Source organism: Aulonocara stuartgranti (genome assembly GCF_965226115.1).
Source record: "Aulonocara stuartgranti genome assembly, chromosome: 23".
In the NCBI taxonomy this organism is placed as follows: domain Eukaryota; kingdom Metazoa; phylum Chordata; class Actinopteri; order Cichliformes; family Cichlidae; genus Aulonocara; species Aulonocara stuartgranti.
This window is the reverse complement of record NC_138958.1, coordinates 3,311,389-3,332,146: the sequence shown is the minus strand read 5'-3', so window position 1 is coordinate 3,332,146 and position 20,758 is coordinate 3,311,389. Positions and strand designations below refer to the sequence as shown.

The 20,758-nt window shown below is 40.4% G+C and overlaps 2 protein-coding genes across 3 annotated transcripts; both read left to right on the top strand.

Moving 5' to 3' along the window:
- Positions 1-1,709: 1,709 nt before the first annotated feature.
- On the top strand, positions 1,710-19,636 carry LOC309700411 (sushi, von Willebrand factor type A, EGF and pentraxin domain-containing protein 1-like). Its single transcript, XM_082523930.1, has 37 exons — positions 1,710-1,815; positions 1,907-1,979; positions 2,311-2,715; positions 2,872-2,976; positions 3,074-3,265; positions 3,381-3,566; positions 3,688-3,876; positions 3,960-4,145; positions 4,264-4,470; positions 4,568-4,747; positions 4,915-5,100; positions 5,219-5,425; positions 5,515-5,694; positions 5,767-5,888; positions 11,968-12,037; positions 12,119-12,508; positions 12,592-12,699; positions 13,089-13,274; positions 13,360-13,551; positions 14,053-14,238; positions 14,346-14,531; positions 14,648-14,833; positions 14,945-15,130; positions 15,273-15,458; positions 15,586-15,771; positions 15,883-16,068; positions 16,212-16,397; positions 16,540-16,725; positions 16,853-17,038; positions 17,150-17,335; positions 17,479-17,664; positions 17,792-17,977; positions 18,133-18,318; positions 18,467-18,655; positions 18,732-18,920; positions 19,146-19,262; positions 19,353-19,636. The coding sequence occupies exons 1-37, from the start codon at positions 1,813-1,815 to the stop codon at positions 19,415-19,417; spliced, it is 6,531 nt and encodes a 2,176-aa protein (XP_082380056.1). The 5' UTR covers positions 1,710-1,812; the 3' UTR covers positions 19,418-19,636.
- On the top strand, positions 5,979-11,622 carry LOC309699917 (L-selectin). 2 transcript variants are annotated; one of them, XM_082523159.1, is made up of 9 exons: positions 5,979-7,527; positions 7,616-7,664; positions 7,779-8,174; positions 8,632-8,736; positions 9,391-9,570; positions 10,558-10,737; positions 10,964-11,053; positions 11,151-11,172; positions 11,292-11,622. In XM_082523159.1, the coding sequence occupies exons 2-9, from the start codon at positions 7,637-7,639 to the stop codon at positions 11,332-11,334; spliced, it is 1,044 nt and encodes a 347-aa protein (XP_082379285.1). In that variant the 5' UTR covers positions 5,979-7,527; positions 7,616-7,636; the 3' UTR covers positions 11,335-11,622. The 2 variants fall into 2 exon arrangements, with proteins under 2 accessions (XP_082379285.1, XP_082379284.1); XM_082523158.1 differs by having other exon boundaries at positions 5,979-7,664.
- Positions 19,637-20,758: the final 1,122 nt, after the last annotated feature.

Sequence of the window (20,758 nt, the reverse complement as noted above, 5' to 3'; positions counted from 1 at the left end):
ACTGGATGGGACTGCATGTTGCTGCAGGATGCTGTGGGAGCCACGCTGGTTCTTTTTGCCTTTAATTTTGAATTAATCTCCAACAGTGTCACCACCATACCACCCCTACAACATCACTCCTGCATGCTTCACAGTGGGAACCATGCATGTAGAGACCATCCGTTCACCTTTTCTGTGTCACACTGTTTGCGACTGCACTTGGGGACATATTCAAATGACTGACTGACTGACTTCCAGTTCTTAAAATAATGATGGACTGTCATTTCTCTTCATTAGCTGATTGGTTCTTGTCATAATATGAATTCCGATTTTCCAAATAGAGCTGTCAGCTGTGTACCAACCTGACTTCTGCACAAGCCAACTGATGGTCCAAACCCCATTAAGAAGGCAAGAAATTCCACAAATGAACCCTGACAAGACACACCTGTGAAGTGAAAAGCATTTCAGGTCACTACATCATGAAACTCATTGAGAAAAGGCCAAGGGTTTGAAGCGCTGTCAACAAAGACTTTCAGAAAACGAAAATATAAGACATCCATCCATCCATCCATTCGCTTCTGCTTATCCTTTTCAGGGTCGCGGGGGGCGCTGGAGCCTATCCCAGCTGTCATAGGGCGAGAGGCAGGGTACACCCTGGACAGGTTGCCAGTCTGTCGCAGGGCCAACACACAGGGACAGACAACCATTCGCACTTACATTCATACCTAGTGACAATTTGGATTATCCAATTAACCTATCCCCACAAGCTGCATGTCTTTGGACGGTGGGAGGAAGCCGGAGTACCCGGAGAGAACCCACGCAAACACGGGGAGAACACGCAAACTCCACACAGAAAGACCCCGGCCTGATGTTGGAATTGAACTCAGGACCTTCTTGCTGTGCGGCAACAGTGCTAACCACCGTGCCACCGAGCTGCCAATATAAGACATATTTGGAGTTATTTATAGATTTTTTCTTTGCTGCATAATTCTATATATCTTGCTTCAGATATTTGATTTCAGCATGCATCTACAATGTAGAAAGTAGGGAAAATAAAGAAAAACTATTAAAATGAGATGGTGTGTCCAAACTTTGACTTTTGTAGTGTGTATGTATATATATTTTTATAAACCTGAACCAAAGAACCGACCTCTTTCTCAAATTAATATATTTTCTTTTTATTTTCATCTTCGGCAATTCCATGCAAACCTTTCCCCATCCAGATCAAGGCTCTAACCATTGTTTTTATCTGTTTGGGTCTAAAGGTCTAATCTTTTCCTGCTTTTTGGCTTTCTGTTGGTGGGCACACCCCAACTCATCTATCAAGCCAGCAGACCTTGGAGCTATTCTCTTCCTCTACATTAATGTACGGCAACAGGAAACTGATAATTTTTAAAAACTAATATTTCAGATGTCGAAGTTTAAAAAAATAGTTTTGACTGTTTATCATCGTTACACAGTGTCTAGCTTAGAAACACAACAATTTCAGTGGGAGTAGCATGAACATGCAGTCACCCCATTTGTCACCCCGATTAGCTGCATTGTTGCAGAGCCAAGTAAGCCCCATCTCACCCTAAAAGTCAACCTGGGAGTTCAGTACTGAGAACGACCAGCCAATGCTTTTGTGCAGGAAATGTTTTTAAAGCCTTTTGTGGAATGGAGCAGTATTGGGGGGGATTCCATGGAAACCTTCCAGGTTTCCTGAATGACACTAGAGAAGCGTATAAAACCTGGAAATCCAGTGCATAACGCAGAGAATCATCCCTACACATACTAAGGCTGAAAGCTAGAGAATCAAGTGCCTTCTGGAGTTTATCAGGCATATCATTTAAAATGGTGAGTGGAAGGGATATCAATTTAAATATTATTCATTTTAATGTAAATTAATTTGGTTTTAATTTAATGCACCTTTAAATTATTTTTACAGGATTCCTTCTTTGGACTAACCCATGGATATAAGAGCTCTGCCTCATGGATCAACTTCGCCGTTATTTGTTCAAGTATGTACATTTATTGCCAGAAGAGCCTTGAGCGTCTCAATAAAAAGTTTTAGAACCAGCTAGAATAGGATTGCCCTGTGTTCACTGTACATGTATGACAAAATTGTGGGTGCTCCACACCAAGTGTGCAGGAATAAAATATAAATAGTAAGACAGCAAAAATAAACAACAAATAAGAGAAATTTATACAGGATGAAGAATATATACGGGAGGGACAAAAGCACCCAATACTAAAAACACTCATTAGAGAGCAAATTAGTTAATAGAATTTTTTTAAATCTCTCCTTTTCTCCCCATTTACATCTACTATATGTCACTGTCTCTATTTAAGTGCTGTGCATGTGGACTAGTGTAGAGTCTTGGTCTTACTTCTACTCGGACAACGCAATGACATGGGATGATGCACGAAGCTGGTGCCAGGAGCACTACACGGACATGGTGGCCATCCAGAACCAGGAGGAGCTTGAGCATCTTAACAACTGGCTGCCCAAGAAAAATGGCTACTACTGGATTGGGATTCGTAGGATTAATAATGTCTGGACCTGGGTAGGAACCAACAAGCCTCTGACAGAGGAAGCAACCAACTGGGCAAAAGGAGAACCGAACAATAACGAGGGTGACAAAAACACAGGCATGCATGAGGATTGTGTGGAGATGTATATTAAAAGAGATAAAGAACCAGGCAAGTGGAATGACGAGAGATGTACAAAATCAAAGACTGCTCTGTGCTACACAGGTGAGCAAAAATCACACTCTTGAAAAACTAATTTTTGCTGCTGTGTTGCTGTTCTTTAATAGGTGATCTACTGATCTGAAAGTTAAAAATGATGTTTCTGACATATTGTTTTAGTATATTTACCAACCTTTATAGAAGTACCTCTGCTTTTTCCAGCGGCTTGTAAGATTGACTCCTGTTTCCACGGAGAGTGTGTTGAAACCATCAACAGCCACAAATGTGATTGCTTTGAAGGGTTTTTTGGACACAAGTGTGACCAAGGTGAGAAAAAATCTGATAGCGTAGTTTAAATACATATTTTAAGTCATGTAAAGGATTTAATTAATATCCAACTGTGTTGTTGTTTTTTTGTTGTCAGTTGTGCAGTGTAACAAAGGTGAAGTGGTTGTTCCAGATAAAGGACATGTAAATTGCTCTCACAACTATGGCAGTTTCTCCTATGACTCCTTGTGTCAGTATTCCTGTGAGGAAGGATACAAGCTGAGTGTGCCAGGACCTTTGAGGTGTACTTCCTTAGGAAAATGGTCAGAAAAACCCCCTACATGTGAAAGTGAGTTTAAGTATTAATAGCTTATAATATTGCTACTACTTTTTGTTACTTTTATTATTTACTACACAGTGATGGAGTCGTGGCGTAATGCTTTATTCCCCTCTGTTGTCTACAGTGATTCAGTGTGAGAAGATGTCAGAGCCGACACATGGATCCATGAAATGCTCCGATCCTCTGGGCTCATTCAGCTATCAGTCCACCTGTACTTTTACCTGTGATGAAGGTTATGTACTGTCTGGATCTTCATCTCTGCAATGTGAAGCATCAGCAAATTGGAATGGATCCCAGCCATACTGTGTTGGTACGGCCACATGTTTTTACCTTTCATCGTTGTGTAGTTTTTGTTATTTGGAGGATGATTTGCATGATGATTAAAATAAAAGCTTTAATTTAACTCCTTCTGTTGCCTCTCTCTTTTGTAGCTGTTCAGTGCCCTGCTCTGCAAAACTTGACAAATGGCTTTGTCAGCTGTGGAGAAGATGCTGATACGAGGTTCAGCTACAAAAACACCTGCAGCTTCAGTTGTGACCAAGGTTACCATTTAGTGGGAGCCAGTAGAGTGACCTGCACATCAGGAGGTACATGGAATCAGCAGATTCCTCACTGTGAAGGTAAGAGGAACACGAAAAGTATAACCCACCATCTTCTATATCATGAGGACACGTTCAATAAAATACACATGTTTCTGTGTCAGCCATCCTTTGCCAGAATCCAGAGAGAGAAGCTCCCCTCATCATGCAGTGCAGTGAATCTGAGACTGAACTGCGACCAAACTCCACCTGCAGCTTCAGCTGTGAAGAAGGTTTTGAACTGCAGGGAGCAAACACCATCAAGTGTTCTGAGGACGGACAGTGGAATGAAAACATACCTACATGCAAAGGTCTGAAAGACTAATTATATCAATATTTACTACAAACAGTGTTACTCCAGTTTTTTTCTTGGATTGATTATGTCATGACATATTAGTAATATTTTACTCTTTTGTTTCCCTTTTGTAGCAAAAGGATGTCCTGCTCCAGAGGTCCCAACAAATGGTCAGATAAGCTGCAGCCCTTCTCTGTCTTCATTTCTTAGTCATGACACACCCCATCCACTTGGCATGGTTTGTCATTTTACATGTGATGAAGGACATGAGCTGCAAGGTGCACACAGCATGGAGTGTACACATCCAGGCCAATGGACTTCCAGATCACCAACCTGCACAGGTACATGTGAACCCATTTTACCTGGATTACTTGTTGTTCACAACTTCATTTGTATGTTAATGACATGAAAGTGACATCTTTCTGTCCTTTACAACAGTTGTTCGATGCCCGCTGCTTGAGGCTCCTGAAAACGGTCACATCAGTTGCTCCAGCACTGAGTCAGTTTACAACTCTCAGTGCTCCTTCACCTGTGACCAAGGCTACTCATTAGAAGGACCTGAGCTGCTGACATGTGATCATCATGGTAACTGGACTGCAGAGAAACCCACCTGTCAAGGTAAAAAAAAAAACAACAACAACGGATTAAAACAAACAACAAATTTGAGATATAAAAGCTTCACATTATTCCCATTTAATAATGCTTTTATAGCTCCCTCTCTATAACCCACCCATCTTCTATACAATGAGGGCACATTCAATAAAATACACATGTTTCTGTGTCAGCCATCCTTTGCCAGAATCCAGAGAGAGAAGCTCCCCTCATCATGCAGTGCAGTGAATCTGAGACTGAACTGCGACCAAACTCCACCTGCAGCTTCAGCTGTGAAGAAGGTTTTGAACTGCAGGGAGCAAACACCATCAAGTGTTCTGAGGACGGACAGTGGAATGAAAACATACCTACATGCAAAGGTCTGAAAGACTAATTATATCAATATTTACTACAAACAGTGTTACTCCAGTTTTTTTTTTTTTTTTGATTGATTATGTCAAAATATGTTAATAATATTTTCCTATTTTCTTTTTGTAGCAAAAGGATGTCCTGCTCCAGAGGTCCCAACAAATGGTCAGATAAGCTGCAGCCCTTCTCTGTCTTCATTTCTTAGTCATGACACACCCCATCCACTTGGCATGGTTTGTCATTTTACATGTGATGAAGGACATGAGCTGCAAGGTGCACACAGCATGGAGTGTACACATCCAGGCCAATGGACCTCCAGATCACCAATCTGCACAGGTACATGTGAACCCATTTTACCTGGATTACTTGTTGTTCACAATTTCATTTGCATGTTCAAAGTGACATCTTCCTGTCCTTTACAACAGCTGTTACATGTTTGTTGCTTGAGGCTCCTGAAAACGGTCACATCAGTTGCTCCAGCACTGAGTCAGTTTACAGCTCTCAGTGCTCCTTCACCTGTGACCAAGGCTACTCATTAGAAGGACCTGAGCTGCTGACATGTGATCACCATGGCAACTGGACTGCAGAGAAACCCACCTGCCAAGGTAAATGAGCAACAACAGATCAAAGGGGAAAGCAAAAGTTCACACTATTCACATTTCACTGTGTTTCCACAGCTCCTGCTCCAGTTGCAGCAGTCACTGCTGGTGTAGCCACAGGAGGGATTGCCTTCCTCTCTGGTGTGCTTATGGCTATGTGGATCTTTAAAAAACTGAAGAAATCAAACAAGTTTGAACAGGTTAGAAAAGAATTTACCTCGTTTAAATCATATATGTGTCTTTTGGGGTTTTCTGATTTTTCCTCTTTTCTCTTTTATTACAGCATCTCTGACATAGAGGCTCCTCCACAGAGTTTCCAAGAACAGTATTGACAGCCTAATATAGCAAAAACGTGCTATAATAGAAAACTACAGATGGTTTTACGCATTATGTGTAAATTATCATTGTAGTGCATAGCAGCAAATAATTTGATATAGAATTCATGTAATATTTATTTTCTTAAAAAAGCATTATTTTTTAAGGTGGTGTGTGTGTGTGTGTGTGTGTGTGTGTGTGTGTGTGTGTGTGTGTGTGTGTGTGTATCCCAAACTCTACAGTCTGTTGATAATGAGGGCCCTGTGCGCTCCCTACTACACCTAGCTGATCCAGTAATTGCTTTTCCTCCTCTGCATTTATCATCATCTGCCTGTCCTGTCATGATAGCTGAGTGTGTGTGTGTGTGTGTGTGTGTGTGTGTGTGTGTGTGTGTGTGTGTGTGTGTGTGTGTGTGTGTGTGTGTTCTATTTTTTGACTTTGTTACTGTAACACTTCAAATTTGATGTTTTTTATCTGCTGTTTTCTATGTTCGGAAATGTTCTGATATTCATTTGAAAAAAATATACGGAGGACTAATAAAAAAGTTCAGCCAGTTGTATCAGTGTCACCACACTGGTAGGAATGCTTAGCCAAGCAGGATGTGTAGTGGTGGGATGTGTAATAGCCTTCTGTGGAGCCAGCCTTCATAGATTGACTCATGATTTCTATCATAAACCAATCTAGTTTCCCCAGTTTCAGCCATGACCTTCTACAACCTTCTGGGGTTTTTTTCAGGGGTTGAGGAAGGATGTGTTTTGAAAAATTCCCAGATCTCTTGCCAAAACATCGACCTTTCCATCATAAACTTCATGACAAAGCAGAATAAACATATAAAAGTGAGCGGTATTCAAAGAAGGAACAATTATATTCCTAGGTATTCTTTTTTTCTCTCCCAGAGTTCATTGTTTAAAAAAATTCAGTCTCTTTTACTTTAGTTGGACAGGAACTCACATCGCATCTTTCATAAGTCTAACGTTGTCTCGAAGGACACTGCCGTTAAAAAGACTTTCCATTACATCAATATGTCAGGATATGGAGAAGACGTGTTTTTGAAAACAGACAAGAAAACACTCATTCTAGCCACAAATGAAAGGCTTAAAAATTCCTATTTAAACACTAAAAAGTGTTTCAAAGGCTGTAGTCCAACCTCTATGAGTAAGCACCTTGTGGCATTGTGTACCTTTTCTTCATTAAAATCTGCCCCTGAAACCACCTTTACTAGAAATAGGTGGGGTTTCCCTAAAGGTTTGTTAAAGTCATTAAAATATTCAGTAAATCATTCGTTACATGCATTCAGCCTGAACAGCAAACATCCAGTTATTGTATGATAATGTTGCTCTGAATGGCAAACGAGAACATATAAAAGCCTGACACTGGTCCTTAGTTTCGTCTAACAACCTTTACATTTTTCTGCTGTAACGCTTTTTGTTTTATGTTTGAGTTGATCAGAAAAAACAGGGATTTAACTTATGTAGGAGTTTGTGTCAAACAGTTCAAAGGACAATATTATAATATTAATTCTGGGTAAGTCACAATTTTCTTATTCAGCAACTCTCCGTGGTGACATTCATTAGTACTTTTGAAAATATAGTCTTTCCCCCCCGTTGTACAGACAGTAAATTTCTCTTTGAAGATGAAGTGGACATTAATCCTCATCTTTGGTAAGTTTTAATTCCAGTTCCAGTGAAATGTGTGGCTGCTGGGCAAAGACCGGCTGACACGTGTCAGAAAACTTTATTAATTATCACATTAAAAGCTGTTCTGAACATTTGCAGGTAGTTGCTTGGCTGAGACTACTCTGTGCTGGACGTATCACTACTCAAACGAGACAATGAACTGGACCCAGGCCAGAGAGTGGTGCCAGAAATATTTCACAGACATGGTGGTCATCCAAAACCAAGTGGAGAATGATTATCTGGTCTCCATCCTGCCAGAGAAAAGAAGCTCCCCATATTTCTGGATTGGAATCACTAGAAACCATATGAATGAAAGCTGGATTTGGATTGGGAATAACAGCACGTGGATTGGTAACAATTCATGGGCACCAAATGAACCAAATAATGTCCATGCAACAGAGTTTTGTGTAGAGATCTACACTAACACAGGAGAAAATCGAGGGAAGTGGAACGATGAGAAATGTAGCAAATCAAAATATGCAGCGTGTTTTAAAAGTACGTAAACCTGTCATATAGTAATTCCTGTACAGTTTTTTACCACATTTTTAATTCTGCTTTGTTGATTTTTTTTCTTTTTGCTATATCATAACTTTATATTTTCATGAAAAAGCATGGCTGATTTCCTTTAAGGTGATAACTTGATTTCAGAATAGTTTTTACATGTTCATAATATTTGTTTTAAATATTATTTTAATTTGTTATTGAAGTAAATTGTTGTATTTTTGTTTACATATTATTTTAATGTGCTATCCACCATTACAGTAATGTCAGATATTTTTTGTTTGCATTGTTTAACTTTTCTAACATCTTCAGGATAACATGTCTTGTCTTAAAACTAATTTCTTTTAATATCTATTATTAAAAAAGAAATAAAGTGTCTTCTATACAAAGAAAAGCTGTGAAGGTTTTATAGTGATAAGTGACCTTATATTGGTGTGCTTTTTCTTAAAAGCCCAGTGCAATGAATCATCCTGTGAAAGAGGAAGATGCCAGGAGGCAATCAACAGTACAACCTGCCTCTGTGAACGTGGTTTTAAGGGAGACAGGTGCCAAACACGTGAGCAATTTAGTGTTATTTATTATAATGCATAAAGAGTTGCCATTTACAGTTATTAGTAATGTGTGAAACAATGTGCAGGCATACTTGCACGGAGGAAACAAGTAATCGTAACAGAGTTGTATATTCCAACACACACGCTTTGAGATATGCACAATTTTTTATGCTCTACATATATAAGTGACTCGTGTTGTTTTTCTTCAAAAACTGAAATTATCATTATTAAGCCTACATCAGTATGAACACAAAAACCCAATATAAATGCTTTAAAATGTGTTATTTTCATATTACAAACCTGTTACAAGACATTACATAATGCCCTGCATACCTGTTTGTGCCCTCAGCTGTGGATTTTCCTCAGCTTGAGAACAGATACTAAAGCCGCTCAAGAGAAAATCAAACGTTCAACACAACATGTCGATTTAACTGGAACCCAGGTTTTGTCCTGAGTGCTCCCCCCCTTTATCGTACAATTAGATATAGAAGTAAATACTTAAAAACAGATTTAGTTTAACTGCTACACTTATTCTGTTTTCAGCGACTCATTATCCACATTCTTATATAACATTAAAATGTGCATACACCAGCATGTTTGTGCTTTGAAATGTTTTATAAACCATTACAAGATGTTGCGTAACTTGTTTGTGTCCTTAGCTGTGGAATGCCTCCCTCTCTCTGAGCCTTATAATGGATACCATAGCTGCTCAAGAGGAAATCAAACCTTCAACACGACCTGTCGATTAAAGTGTCACCCTGGCTTCTTCATAAATGGCTCGTCATTTGTCACTTGTGAAGACACTGGGGACTGGAGTGGGCCAAGACTTACTTGTGCAGGTAATTTCATGAAATCATCTAAAAGTTTAAAGGTTCTTGAAAATACACAGGTTTGTTTTCATAAGCGCTGTGCTTCCAGTGAAGCATTTTAAGTTACTGTTACCACTGATTAGAGCGGTAGTAATACCAAACTGTAACATCACATTAAAAATAAAGTACACTTATTGGGCCGAAATACTAATGAGGATTAAAAAAAGTCATGGGTTCTGAGATTGAGTTTTGCTTTGCTACAATATATATTTGGGAAATGTACCAGTTGAGATGAATAGGAAAGATAAACACCTTTTTAAAATATTCCCGGCAGCAAGTAAAAAAGCAATAACTAGAAGATGGCTGGACAAGGACCCACCAACGGTTGGAGAGTGGTCAGCCATAGTAAAAGACATTTGTGAAATGGAAAAGATGACCTTTTCTCTGAGACTCTGTAAAGACAAATTTCAAAGATATTGGTCAAAATGGTTTTCGAATATGCGAAAGGGTTGTGAATAATGTAGGAAAAGGATCTTATTCATTCCCTTCCCATTCTGTTTTCATTTAACCTGATTTTATGTCAAAGGGTATACATGCACGAGTATGCATGCATGCACATGTAGATATGTATTATGTATGTATATGTAGATGTGTATGTAGATACTTGAAAGTATATGTGAGTATGTACATAGACGTAGGTATGGGGGTGAAGATGCACGGTGTGTCTCCAAGTGGAAAAACTACATTTTAGTAACTTCCCATAGCCCTGGGTGAGCCCCTCCCTCCATTATTTTTTATTATTTGTTTATTTATCTTATTTATCTTATTATTTTTACTTCTAGTTAGTTGTTTACCTTTTTCCCTTGCTGTGTCTGTGTAAATGTTAATGTTCCTGTTCCTAAAAATAAATAAATAAAAATAAAGTATAAAAAAATAAATAAATAAAAATAAAGTACAGTGCTTTAAAATGTATTATAACATACTGTAAGATGTTGTATAACCTGTTTGTGCCCTCAGCTGTGGAGTGTCCCCCTCTACCTCAAACTTATAATGGATCCCATAACTGCTCCAGAGGAAATCAGACATTCAAGACAACCTGTCATTTTAAGTGTGACCCTGGCTTCTTCGTGATTGGCTCACCAGCCGTCACTTGTGGAGAGACCAGAGTCTGGAGTGGCCCAAGACCTACTTGTACAAGTAATTTCAAAAAAATCATGTAAATGTTTGTAAAATGTTGTTAAACATTAAACATGGCGGCCGGCCATTTCATGTATGGTTTTTATAGTTTCTTTGCCATAAGAACTGTGCTTCCAGTAACTCATGCTAAATCATTTTGATGGAAAGCAGTAGTTTTGACATGTACATGAATGATGTGCTGTAATGTATAACTGAATGGTAAAAATTGCTTTCCCCTCTTTTTCAGGCTATAAACAGGCTTTGCTGGCTTTAGCTGGATGTGGAGCCCTCTCTACCTTCTGCTGCATCTGTTTTTGTTGCATAAAACACAGACAAAGTCAGTCATTCTCAACTACTCTCTATACAAATAAAACATTCAGTGCAATCTTATTGCAACACCCCTCAAAAGTAATCCATTTCTCTGTTTCTCACAGGAAAGAAACTTTCCCAAGAAAGGTCAGTGTTGAAATTATACGTTTGTCTTAAGCTGCTCCACCCTTTCTCACAGCCTTTGCTGACTTAGTATTCAAAGAATTTGGGGGAAAAATCTAAGAACATTGTTCTGTCCTGCACAGGCTGCCCGAAGAAGGAAGTCCACCCTGTGATACACAACCGTAAACAACGTCCCACGCCTTAATTAGAATATATTTGACACCAAGACAGTTCACTTAGAGATTGAGGAAATCGGTCTCCTTGCATCATGCACTGGATGCTGATTTAAATATCAGTCAGCTAAGGCTTTTACCTAATATGTTGTAAAAGTTACATTTGATATGTTGCATACTTATAAATTATGTAATTGTGTATATTCGATGGTTTGTCATCATGGTATGGTTCAGACATGTGTGCCGCATTCTTGTAAATTGCTTTGAAATGTAAATGTGAATAAAAATAATGTTTTAGTGACTGTGTCTGCATGTCTTTTTCTGAATATATAATTATCTTTGGATGTGTGCATGCATGTGTGGAGGGTGCTGTGAGTGGTTGAGTGAAACCCTTCCTGAAAGGAAGCTGTGGTAGAAATGATATTACAAAATTGGACGTTGGCTCAGTCCCTGGAGGACAGATAATACTGTTTTGCCATTTACTGAAGAGGTGAGAGTTAAATGCCAAGAATTAGTAACTAAAGACGGCTCAGAAGGTAAGACACGTAACGGCTGTTCATTCATACCTATAGAAATTGATACTGTACCCTCATTCTCACATATAGCAGCCATGTGTCGTTCTCAGTTGTTTTTCTTTGTATTTCAGATGTCAGGTGATGTAAGACAAAACTCGCATTGTAACGCACTGATAGCTACACTGATTGTGTTTGCTGTAGGTAAGCCTGCGTAATACACACACCAAACACTTTTCTTCACCAGTCCACATTTATCTTACTGTCCTTATGCTACATTTTTAGACTTGAGTAGTAGGAAAGGAGGTGTGCAAGCATGGACATACAACTACAGCACTGGTCCAAACCAGAACTGGTACGAGGCTCGCAAGTGGTGCCAGAAGTTCTTCACGGATATGGTTGCCATTCAGAACCAAGAGGAGACCAATTTCCTCAATGATCTGCTACCATTTAATCCAAAATATTACTGGATAGGGATTCACAGAGTGGCTGGATTGTGGACCTCAGTAAACACCAGTCAGAGTGTACCTGAAGAGGCTCAAAACTGGGCATCAGCAGAGCCAGATACCATACCCCGTCAGGACTGTGTGGAGATATACATTAAGAGGGCGAGAGACACAGCCAAGTGGAACAATGAGAACTGCAATAAGTTGAAAGGAGCTGTCTGCTACACCGGTAGGATACTTTTCACTTAGTTTGATGGAAAACTTTGGCAGTAAATGTAATACAGCATCTGACACCTTTTGTGTGATTTGCAGCCTCTTGCAAACATGAGTCTTGTAGTGCTCATGCAGACTGTGTGGAAAGCATTGGAAGCCACATCTGCAAGTGCCATCCTGGTTTCCGAGGCCTACGCTGTGAAGAGGGTAAGCTGATAAGATCTGTAGAATATTGCAATATGCAATCCAAATATACAACTATTAAATTAAAATAACCAGCCGGGATTAGCCTGATATTTCATTCTGACCACCTCAGACTTATTTAATGAAGTTACCAGACAACTCAGCCACAAGAGTCCCCATAACAAGTGATTGATTTTGAATAATATTGACCATCTTTAAGTCTTCGTTTTATATCTGAATGGCATAGAACCTCACCGTAGCAGTCCATTTAGGGTTCGATTGTTATTAATTTGTCCCTCATTTGTTCCTCGGGAACTTCTGTATTTTAGTTTTAGCCTACTGACAATTGTTAAAGATATTTTTGCAAACCTAAACAAAAGACATGAACTAATTTTTATTTGTTTTATCTTCAGCGATCACATGCAAACCTTTTCCGCATCCAGATCAAGGGTCTCTCCGCTGTTCTAATCCCTATGGGTCTAATCATCTTAACTCTTCCTGCCATTTTCTCTGTGAAGTTGGATTTCGGTTAATAGGCGCGCCTCAACTGATTTGCCAAGCCAATGGGCTCTGGAACCACCCTGTTCCTCTGTGTCAAGGTATGGCAACAGGAAACCAGCTGTTTTTAAAAACTGATATTTCAGATGGCAAAGTTACAAAACATATTTTGACTGCTTATCATAGTTGCACAGTGTCCAAATTTGAAATACACCAACTTCAGCGCGAGTAGCATGAACTGCAGCCACCCCATCGCAGCCTTCAGCTACAACTCAACCTGTGAGTTCAGTTGTGATGAAGGCTATGAACTGATTGGGCAGAACCAGATCATCTGTGACCACACTGGCCAATGGACAGCCACTGTTCCAGTCTGTACAGGTAAAGTTGTCATTGCCTTTGAATTTAAATCATTCTGTATGGTGGTTAATTAGTTTACTCATTTTTATTTTTAGTTAAATTGATTATAGCTTTCATTTTGTGTGTCTGTGTGTGTATTTGAGTGTCACTTACTTTTCACAGAACTTGTGTAATACTTGAACCCTTTTTACAGATTTACTTTCGAGATATACTACTGCATAACTGCACTCAGTCCACTTTCACATCCTGTCTGGACTGTGCAGCAGATTAGCTTTAGGTCACGCCTGTCATCACTCCACTTCACACTCATTTAAGTCCGTGCTGGACAAACACTGATTTTTTTTTCATGGGTCGGTAAACTGTTTTTTTGTTTTTTCTTTGACCGTAAATGATCTCAGCATGATGATTAAGCTATGTTTGTGAAAGCACAGTCATAACATACAGTTGTTCAAACTGACATTTTATATAAGAGCACTGATCTGCATTATGTGAACTATGAGTGATATCTGTGTCTCACCACAGTGAGAAAATGCTCCCCAGTTTTCTCTCCTGCTATGGGCCACATGACCTGCGTTGACCCTGTGGAGCCTTTCTCTTATGGCTCATGGTGTAACTTCACCTGCAAGGAGGGTTACTATTTAACTGGGGACAAGGTACTCAGCTGTCTGACCTTGGGACAATGGAGCAAGCCTACACCTACATGTACAGGTGTGTCGCAAACTACTCTGCTGTACCACAAAGCAGCACACGCTTTCTGGATAGAAATAAAAATTGCATGCTGTGATGTTGAAAGAACAGTGTTTCCTCTTTTCTAGTGGTACAGTGCAACAGTCTTCAGGCTCCACCTCATGCCTATCTGCAATGCCATGACCCTATAAACAAGCACAGCTACACCTCAATATGCACTGTTCAGTGTGAAGAAGGATTTGATCTAATTGGTACAAATGTGACAAAATGTTCTTCACAGGGTAACTGGAGTCATGCACTTCCTGTTTGCCTGGGTATGACTAAATGCTGATATACATACTATATAATTTGAAAACTTTTTTTTTTTACTGTTTTGAATGTGAACCACAGGTTAAGAAGCTGCCTCTTCTTATGTCTGTCTTTCTTTAAGCTAAGAAATGTACTCCAATTAGTTCTCCTTCTCATGGCTCCATATCATGTTCTGACCCAAATGGTTCCTTCAGTTTTGGTTCTGTGTGCACATCAACATGTGATGAGGGCTTTCTGCTGAATGGGACGTCCAGCACTGAGTGCACCTCCATGGGCATGTGGAGTACAAACATTCCACCTTGCTTGGGTAAAGAACACGCTAAAAGCTTGTAGTCTCATGGTTCAGTTTGCATTACAACAATTTTTCACTAAATCAACTTAATACCTTGTGTACATCTTTCCTTTTGTTCATCTCCAGCTAAGAAATGCCCCACACTGAACTCTCCTGCTCACGGATCCATAATTTGCTCTGATCCTCATGGAGAGTTCAGTTTTGGTTCTCGTTGCACGACAACCTGTGATGAAGGTTTTATCTTAAATGGAACTGCTGTCACTGAGTGCACGGCTATGAGCAACTGGAGCACAGACATCCCACATTGCTTGGGTAAAAAACATTCTAAATCCATGCTTCTCAATTGTTTAGTTAATAAAAGAGCTTGTACTTTCAAGGTTCACAGAGGGTCCAATTACCACTTGATTAAAAAACGTATTGCTGACCTTCTACCCTGCCTGTTCCCTCCCTCCAGCTAATAAATGCCCCACACTGAACTCTCCTGCTCACGGATCCATAATTTGCTCTGATCCTCATGGAGAGTTCAGTTTTGGTTCTCATTGCACGACAACGTGTGATGAAGGATTTGTGCTGAATGGGACAGCTGACACCGAATGCACTGCTATGAGCAACTGGAGCACAGACATACCTCAATGTCTGGGTAGGAAAAAACCCTCTATCAATAATAAGTGATCAGACAATCAAAGATAAATGCTTAATTTAAAGGTTTCAATGACATGATGCCTTTTCTTTGTCTTGGTACCTCTGTGTCTTCATTCCTCTTGCAGCTAGACGGTGTCCCACTCTGAACTCACCCTCTCATGGGTCCTTAGTCTGCTCTAATCCCCACAGAGAGTACAGTTTTGCTTCTGTGTGCACATCAACATGTGATGAGGGCTTTCTGCTGAATGGGACGTCCAGCACTGAGTGCACCTCCATGGGCATGTGGAGTACAGACATTCTACCTTGCTTGGGTAAAGAACACGCTAAAAGCTTGTAGTTTCATGGTTCAGTTTGCATTACAACAATTTTTCACTAAATCAACTTAATACCTTGTGTACATCTTTCCTTTTGTTCATCTCCAGCTAAGAAATGCCCCACACTGAACTCTCCTGCTCACGGATCCATAATTTGCTCTGATCCTCATGGAGAGTTCAGTTTTGGTTCTCGTTGCACAACAACCTGTGATGAAGGTTTTATCTTAAATGGAACTGCTGTCACTGAGTGCACGGCTATGAGCAACTGGAGCACAGACATCCCACATTGCTTGGGTAAAAAAACATTCTAAATCCATGCTTCTCAATTGTTTAGTTAATAAAAGAGCTTGTACTTTCAAGGTTCACAGAGGGTCCAATTACCACTTGATTAAAAAACGTATTGCTGACCTTCTACCCTGCCTGTTCCCTCCCTCCAGCTAATAAATGCCCCACACTGAACTCTCCTGCTCACGGATCCATAATTTGCTCTGATCCTCATGGAGAGTTCAGTTTTGGTTCTCGTTGCACGACAACCTGTGATGAAGGTTTTATCTTAAATGGAACTGCTGTCACTGAGTGCACGGCTATGAGCAACTGGAGCACAGACATCCCACATTGCTTGGGTAAAAAACATTCTAAATCCATGCTTCTCAATTGTTTAGTTAATAAAAGAGCTTGTACTTTCAAGGTTCACAGAGGGTCCAATTACCACTTGATTAAAAAACGTATTGCTGACCTTCTACCCTGCCTGTTCCCTCCCTCCAGCTAATAAATGCCCCACACTGAACTCTCCTGCTCACGGATCCATAATTTGCTCTGATCCTCATGGAGAGTTCAGTTTTGGTTCTCATTGCACGACAACGTGTGATGAAGGATTTGTGCTGAATGGGACAGCTGACACCGAATGCACTGCTATGAGCAACTGGAGCACAGACATACCTCAATGTCTGGGTAGGAAAAAACCCTCTATCAATAATAAGTGATCAGACAATCAAAGATAAATGCTTAATTTAAAGGTTTCAATGACATGATGCCTTTTCTTTGTCTTGGTACCTCTGTGTCTTCATTCCTCTTGCAGCTAGACGGTGTCCCACTCTGAACTCACCCTCTCATGGGTCCTTAGTCTGCTCTAATCCCCACAGAGAGTACAGTTTTGCTTCTGTGTGCACATCAACATGTGATGAGGGCTTTCTGCTGAATGGGACGTCCAGCACTGAGTGCACCTCCATGGGCATGTGGAGTACAGACATTCTACCTTGCTTGGGTAAAGAACACGCTAAAAGCTTGTAGTTTCATGGTTCAGTTTGCATTACAACAATTTTTCACTAAATCAACTTAATACCTTGTGTACATCTTTCCTTTTGTTCATCTCCAGCTAAGAAATGCCCCACACTGAACTCTCCTGCTCACGGATCCATAATTTGCTCTGATCCTCATGGAGAGTTCAGTTTTGGTTCTCGTTGCACAACAACCTGTGATGAAGGTTTTATCTTAAATGGAACTGCTGTCACTGAGTGCACGGCTATGAGCAACTGGAGCACAGACATCCCACATTGCTTGGGTAAAAAAACATTCTAAATCCATGCTTCTCAATTGTTTAGTTAATAAAAGAGCTTGTACTTTCAAGGTTCACAGAGGGTCCAATTACCACTTGATTAAAAAACGTATTGCTGACCTTCTACCCTGCCTGTTCCCTCCCTCCAGCTAATAAATGCCCCACACTGAACTCTCCTGCTCACGGATCCATAATTTGCTCTGATCCTCATGGAGAGTTCAGTTTTGGTTCTCATTGCACGACAACGTGTGATGAAGGATTTGTGCTGAATGGGACAGCTGACACCGAGTGCACGGCTATGAGCAACTGGAGCACAGACATACCTCAATGTCTGGGTAGGAAAAAACCCTCTATCAATAATAAGTGATCAGACAATCAAAGATAAATGCTTAATTTAAAGGTTTCAATGGCATGATGCCTTTTCTTTGTCTTGGTACCTCTGTGTCTTCATTCCTCTTGCAGCTAGACGGTGTCCCACTCTGAACTCACCCTCTCATGGGTCCTTAGTCTGCTCTAATCCCCACAGAGAGTACAGTTTTGCTTCTGTGTGCACATCAACATGTGGAGAAGGTTTTGTGCTAAATGGTACAGCTATCACAGAGTGCACATCTCAAGGCAGGTGGAACAGAGCTGTTCCCCATTGCTTAGGTAAAAACACTCTTTGTATCAATATCCAGTGTATCAGAAACAGACCGATAAACTCCTTTTTCCATAATTTAAATTGCACAGCTACACTTTTTTCTTAAAGAAGCTAATAATCTGCTCTGTTCCTCTATGTGCTGTGAGTTTTTTTTCCTTTATAGCTGAAAGGTGTCCTATTCTCACTCCTCCTTCTCATGGGACTTTAGACTGCTCTCATTCTCATGGCGAGTTCAGTTTTGGCTCTAGGTGCACATCAACCTGTGAGGACGGCTTTCTGCTAACTGGAATTCCTGACACTGAATGCACCTCTGCGGGCACATGGAGCACAGAAATACCAGGCTGTCAGGGTAATAAACCAAAACATGATACGGTTGCCATCCACATAAAGTCCTTCTTAATCTGTGTCCATACATTAAATAGTTCCAAACTCTACACTACCCGGAAAGTCAAAAGTGAAGCTGTACTGAGCCTATACTGTTTTTATGTTATCCACAGCACGCCAATGCCCCCTGCTGGCCAAATCACCACAGCATGGGAGGATGAACTGCAGCCATCTGAACTCTCCTTTCAGTTATGGCTCACAGTGTGACTTTAAATGTAATAAAGGTTTCTGGCTGAAAGGAAGATCGTCTATGATGTGCAACACCTCAGGCCACTGGAATCAGGATCCACCCACCTGTCGACGTAAGTGCATAGCAATACTTTGAATGTTATTACATATTCATTGATCTTATGTAATTGTAGTTGCTGTCCTTTTTAGCTGTGCAGTGTAAGGCCATCCGTGCCTTCTCCTCAGACCTGTCTATGAATTGCTCTCATCCTCTGGGGAATTTCAGCTTTAGCTCTGAATGCGTTTTCAGCTGTAAAGATGGATTCACCCTCAATGGCACAGCAGTGATGTTTTGCTCTGCCACTGGGATCTGGAATGACAGCCTGCCCAGCTGCACAGGTAAATTATTCTCTGTAGTTTAAAATGTTATTTCCCCCGTAATTTATAAATGACACCATTTTCTAAGATAGGAGTCTTCTCTTGCACACTGTGTGGTGTGATACAGGCAAAACCCAAACTAATATCAACATACACTATAAAACAATGACTTCTGCTGGCCATGAAGTATACACTGAGAACAGTTCCCTAAAGCTTCATTAAAATCTTTATGTGATCCCACGCCAGGTATGTCGATAGGGACTGCCATGTTGCTGTACACTGGCGCAGGGGCGGGAATTGCTGTTGTGATACTTCTCCTGATAGGACTGACTGTGTTGATCATGAAACAATTTAAGAAAACAGGTGAAACTTACTGTAGTGATGCACATTTACACATACAGTGTGGTGTAGCAGGGTGAGCACACTTCTAATCCCATCTTTTCATCTTTGTAGGAAATATGATCACTTCTGATGTCCCGACATGGGGTGAAAGAGAGAATCCAGCATTTGAGTTTTGACCTCTTGTTCCTTTTTTGAGATGTGATTTTACTTTTTGCTTGTTATTATTATTATTCTAAGAAGCTTGGTAGTTACTGCATCTACTTGCTCTCGCTTAAGCAATAGCAATTCATATGACAGACTTCATCCACGATACATAAAGTATGTCTACAGCTGTTGCATTAGGTCCTCCCTGAAAATTTCCAAAAGTCAATAAAATTTTAAAAAATCTCAGAAAACTGTTGTTTCATTTGCTTTTTCATTGTTTTATGTTTACTCTTCCCCGACTCATTCAGTCCCATTTTACTGCTGGCATTCTTTCAGCTATGTCCAGTATCATGTGGTACAATCTGGAATAACCCTGTCCTGTCAGGTCGTCATCAGAAATTCATATTTTACACATTTGGCATTTGAATGCTGTGGGGTCAATTGGGAATGTTCCCAGAAATCTCTAGGCTTGCCGAAATGCCGTTAACTGTCAATTTAGCACATTTGGTGACCAGAAAGCTCCCATCATAGGATATGGTGAGGAGGTGATCAACTCAGTGTCAAAATGGGCACTGATCCCACAATGACTACCCCCACCCATTACACTGATTATTGAAATGTGTGTCATATTTGTGAATATGTAAGTCCAGTGGCTGAAATGATACATTTCCATGGTATGGCTGTATCTACTGCATTAAACCTTGCTGGTCTATGTGTGCAAACAGACTTTATTTATAATCTGCAAGCATCCTTTGGAGTACGTTCAGCAAAGCGTGTGCATCTGTCTTGGCACTGCAACAGCATGAAGCCAATTATAGCAGTTAAAAGACAGAGGGTTTGTGGCCTGTGGTTGGCATGGAGCGTGCAATAAATAACCGCACTGTTGACAGGAAACTGTTTGGCTACCATCGGAATAATAATGAGGTTATTGCTACCCGCTGTGACCGTATGATCACAGTGTGAACTTTTTTTTTGGTCTTCTCACCTGCTACGTATGCCAACTGCACACAGACAAGAAGGTAAAAGGCTCCCCCAGGTGACCACCTTGGCTTTCTTCCCCGATATTTAAGCCTTTTTCCCCCTCTTTTCATTCACCTATAGATACAAGGAATACATTATGTTATGTTAGGCCCTACAACAAAGAGTGTTGTTCCATCTAACACATGAGAATGAACACATGCACATGCCAGCAGACGCTCAGAGCAGATACAGAAACAGATACTGAGGGACTGCGAAACACAGACGTACTGTAGGTATACTCTGCTGCTTGCTTCTTTAGCTCTGGTTGGCAGTAGTGTACTACGGTGACAGACAGTTAGATTGTTCCTGACCATTGACTTGAGCTCTCTGCTTTGCAAGGTCTGATTTCATAG

Coding starts and splice junctions, on each gene's coding strand:
- LOC309700411 (XM_082523930.1), top strand. Junction 2,716..2,871: donor GACTGCTCTGTGCTACACAG/GTGAGCAAAAAT, acceptor TGCTTTTTCCAG/CGGCTTGTAAGATTGACTCC. Junction 12,038..12,118: donor ACTGATTGTGTTTGCTGTAG/GTAAGCCTGCGT, acceptor CTACATTTTTAG/ACTTGAGTAGTAGGAAAGGA.
- LOC309699917 (XM_082523159.1), top strand. CDS start 7,637: ATGAAGTGGACATTAATCCTCATCTTTG. Junction 8,175..8,631: donor ATATGCAGCGTGTTTTAAAA/GTACGTAAACCT, acceptor TTTTCTTAAAAG/CCCAGTGCAATGAATCATCC. Junction 10,738..10,963: donor CCCAAGACCTACTTGTACAA/GTAATTTCAAAA, acceptor CCTCTTTTTCAG/GCTATAAACAGGCTTTGCTG.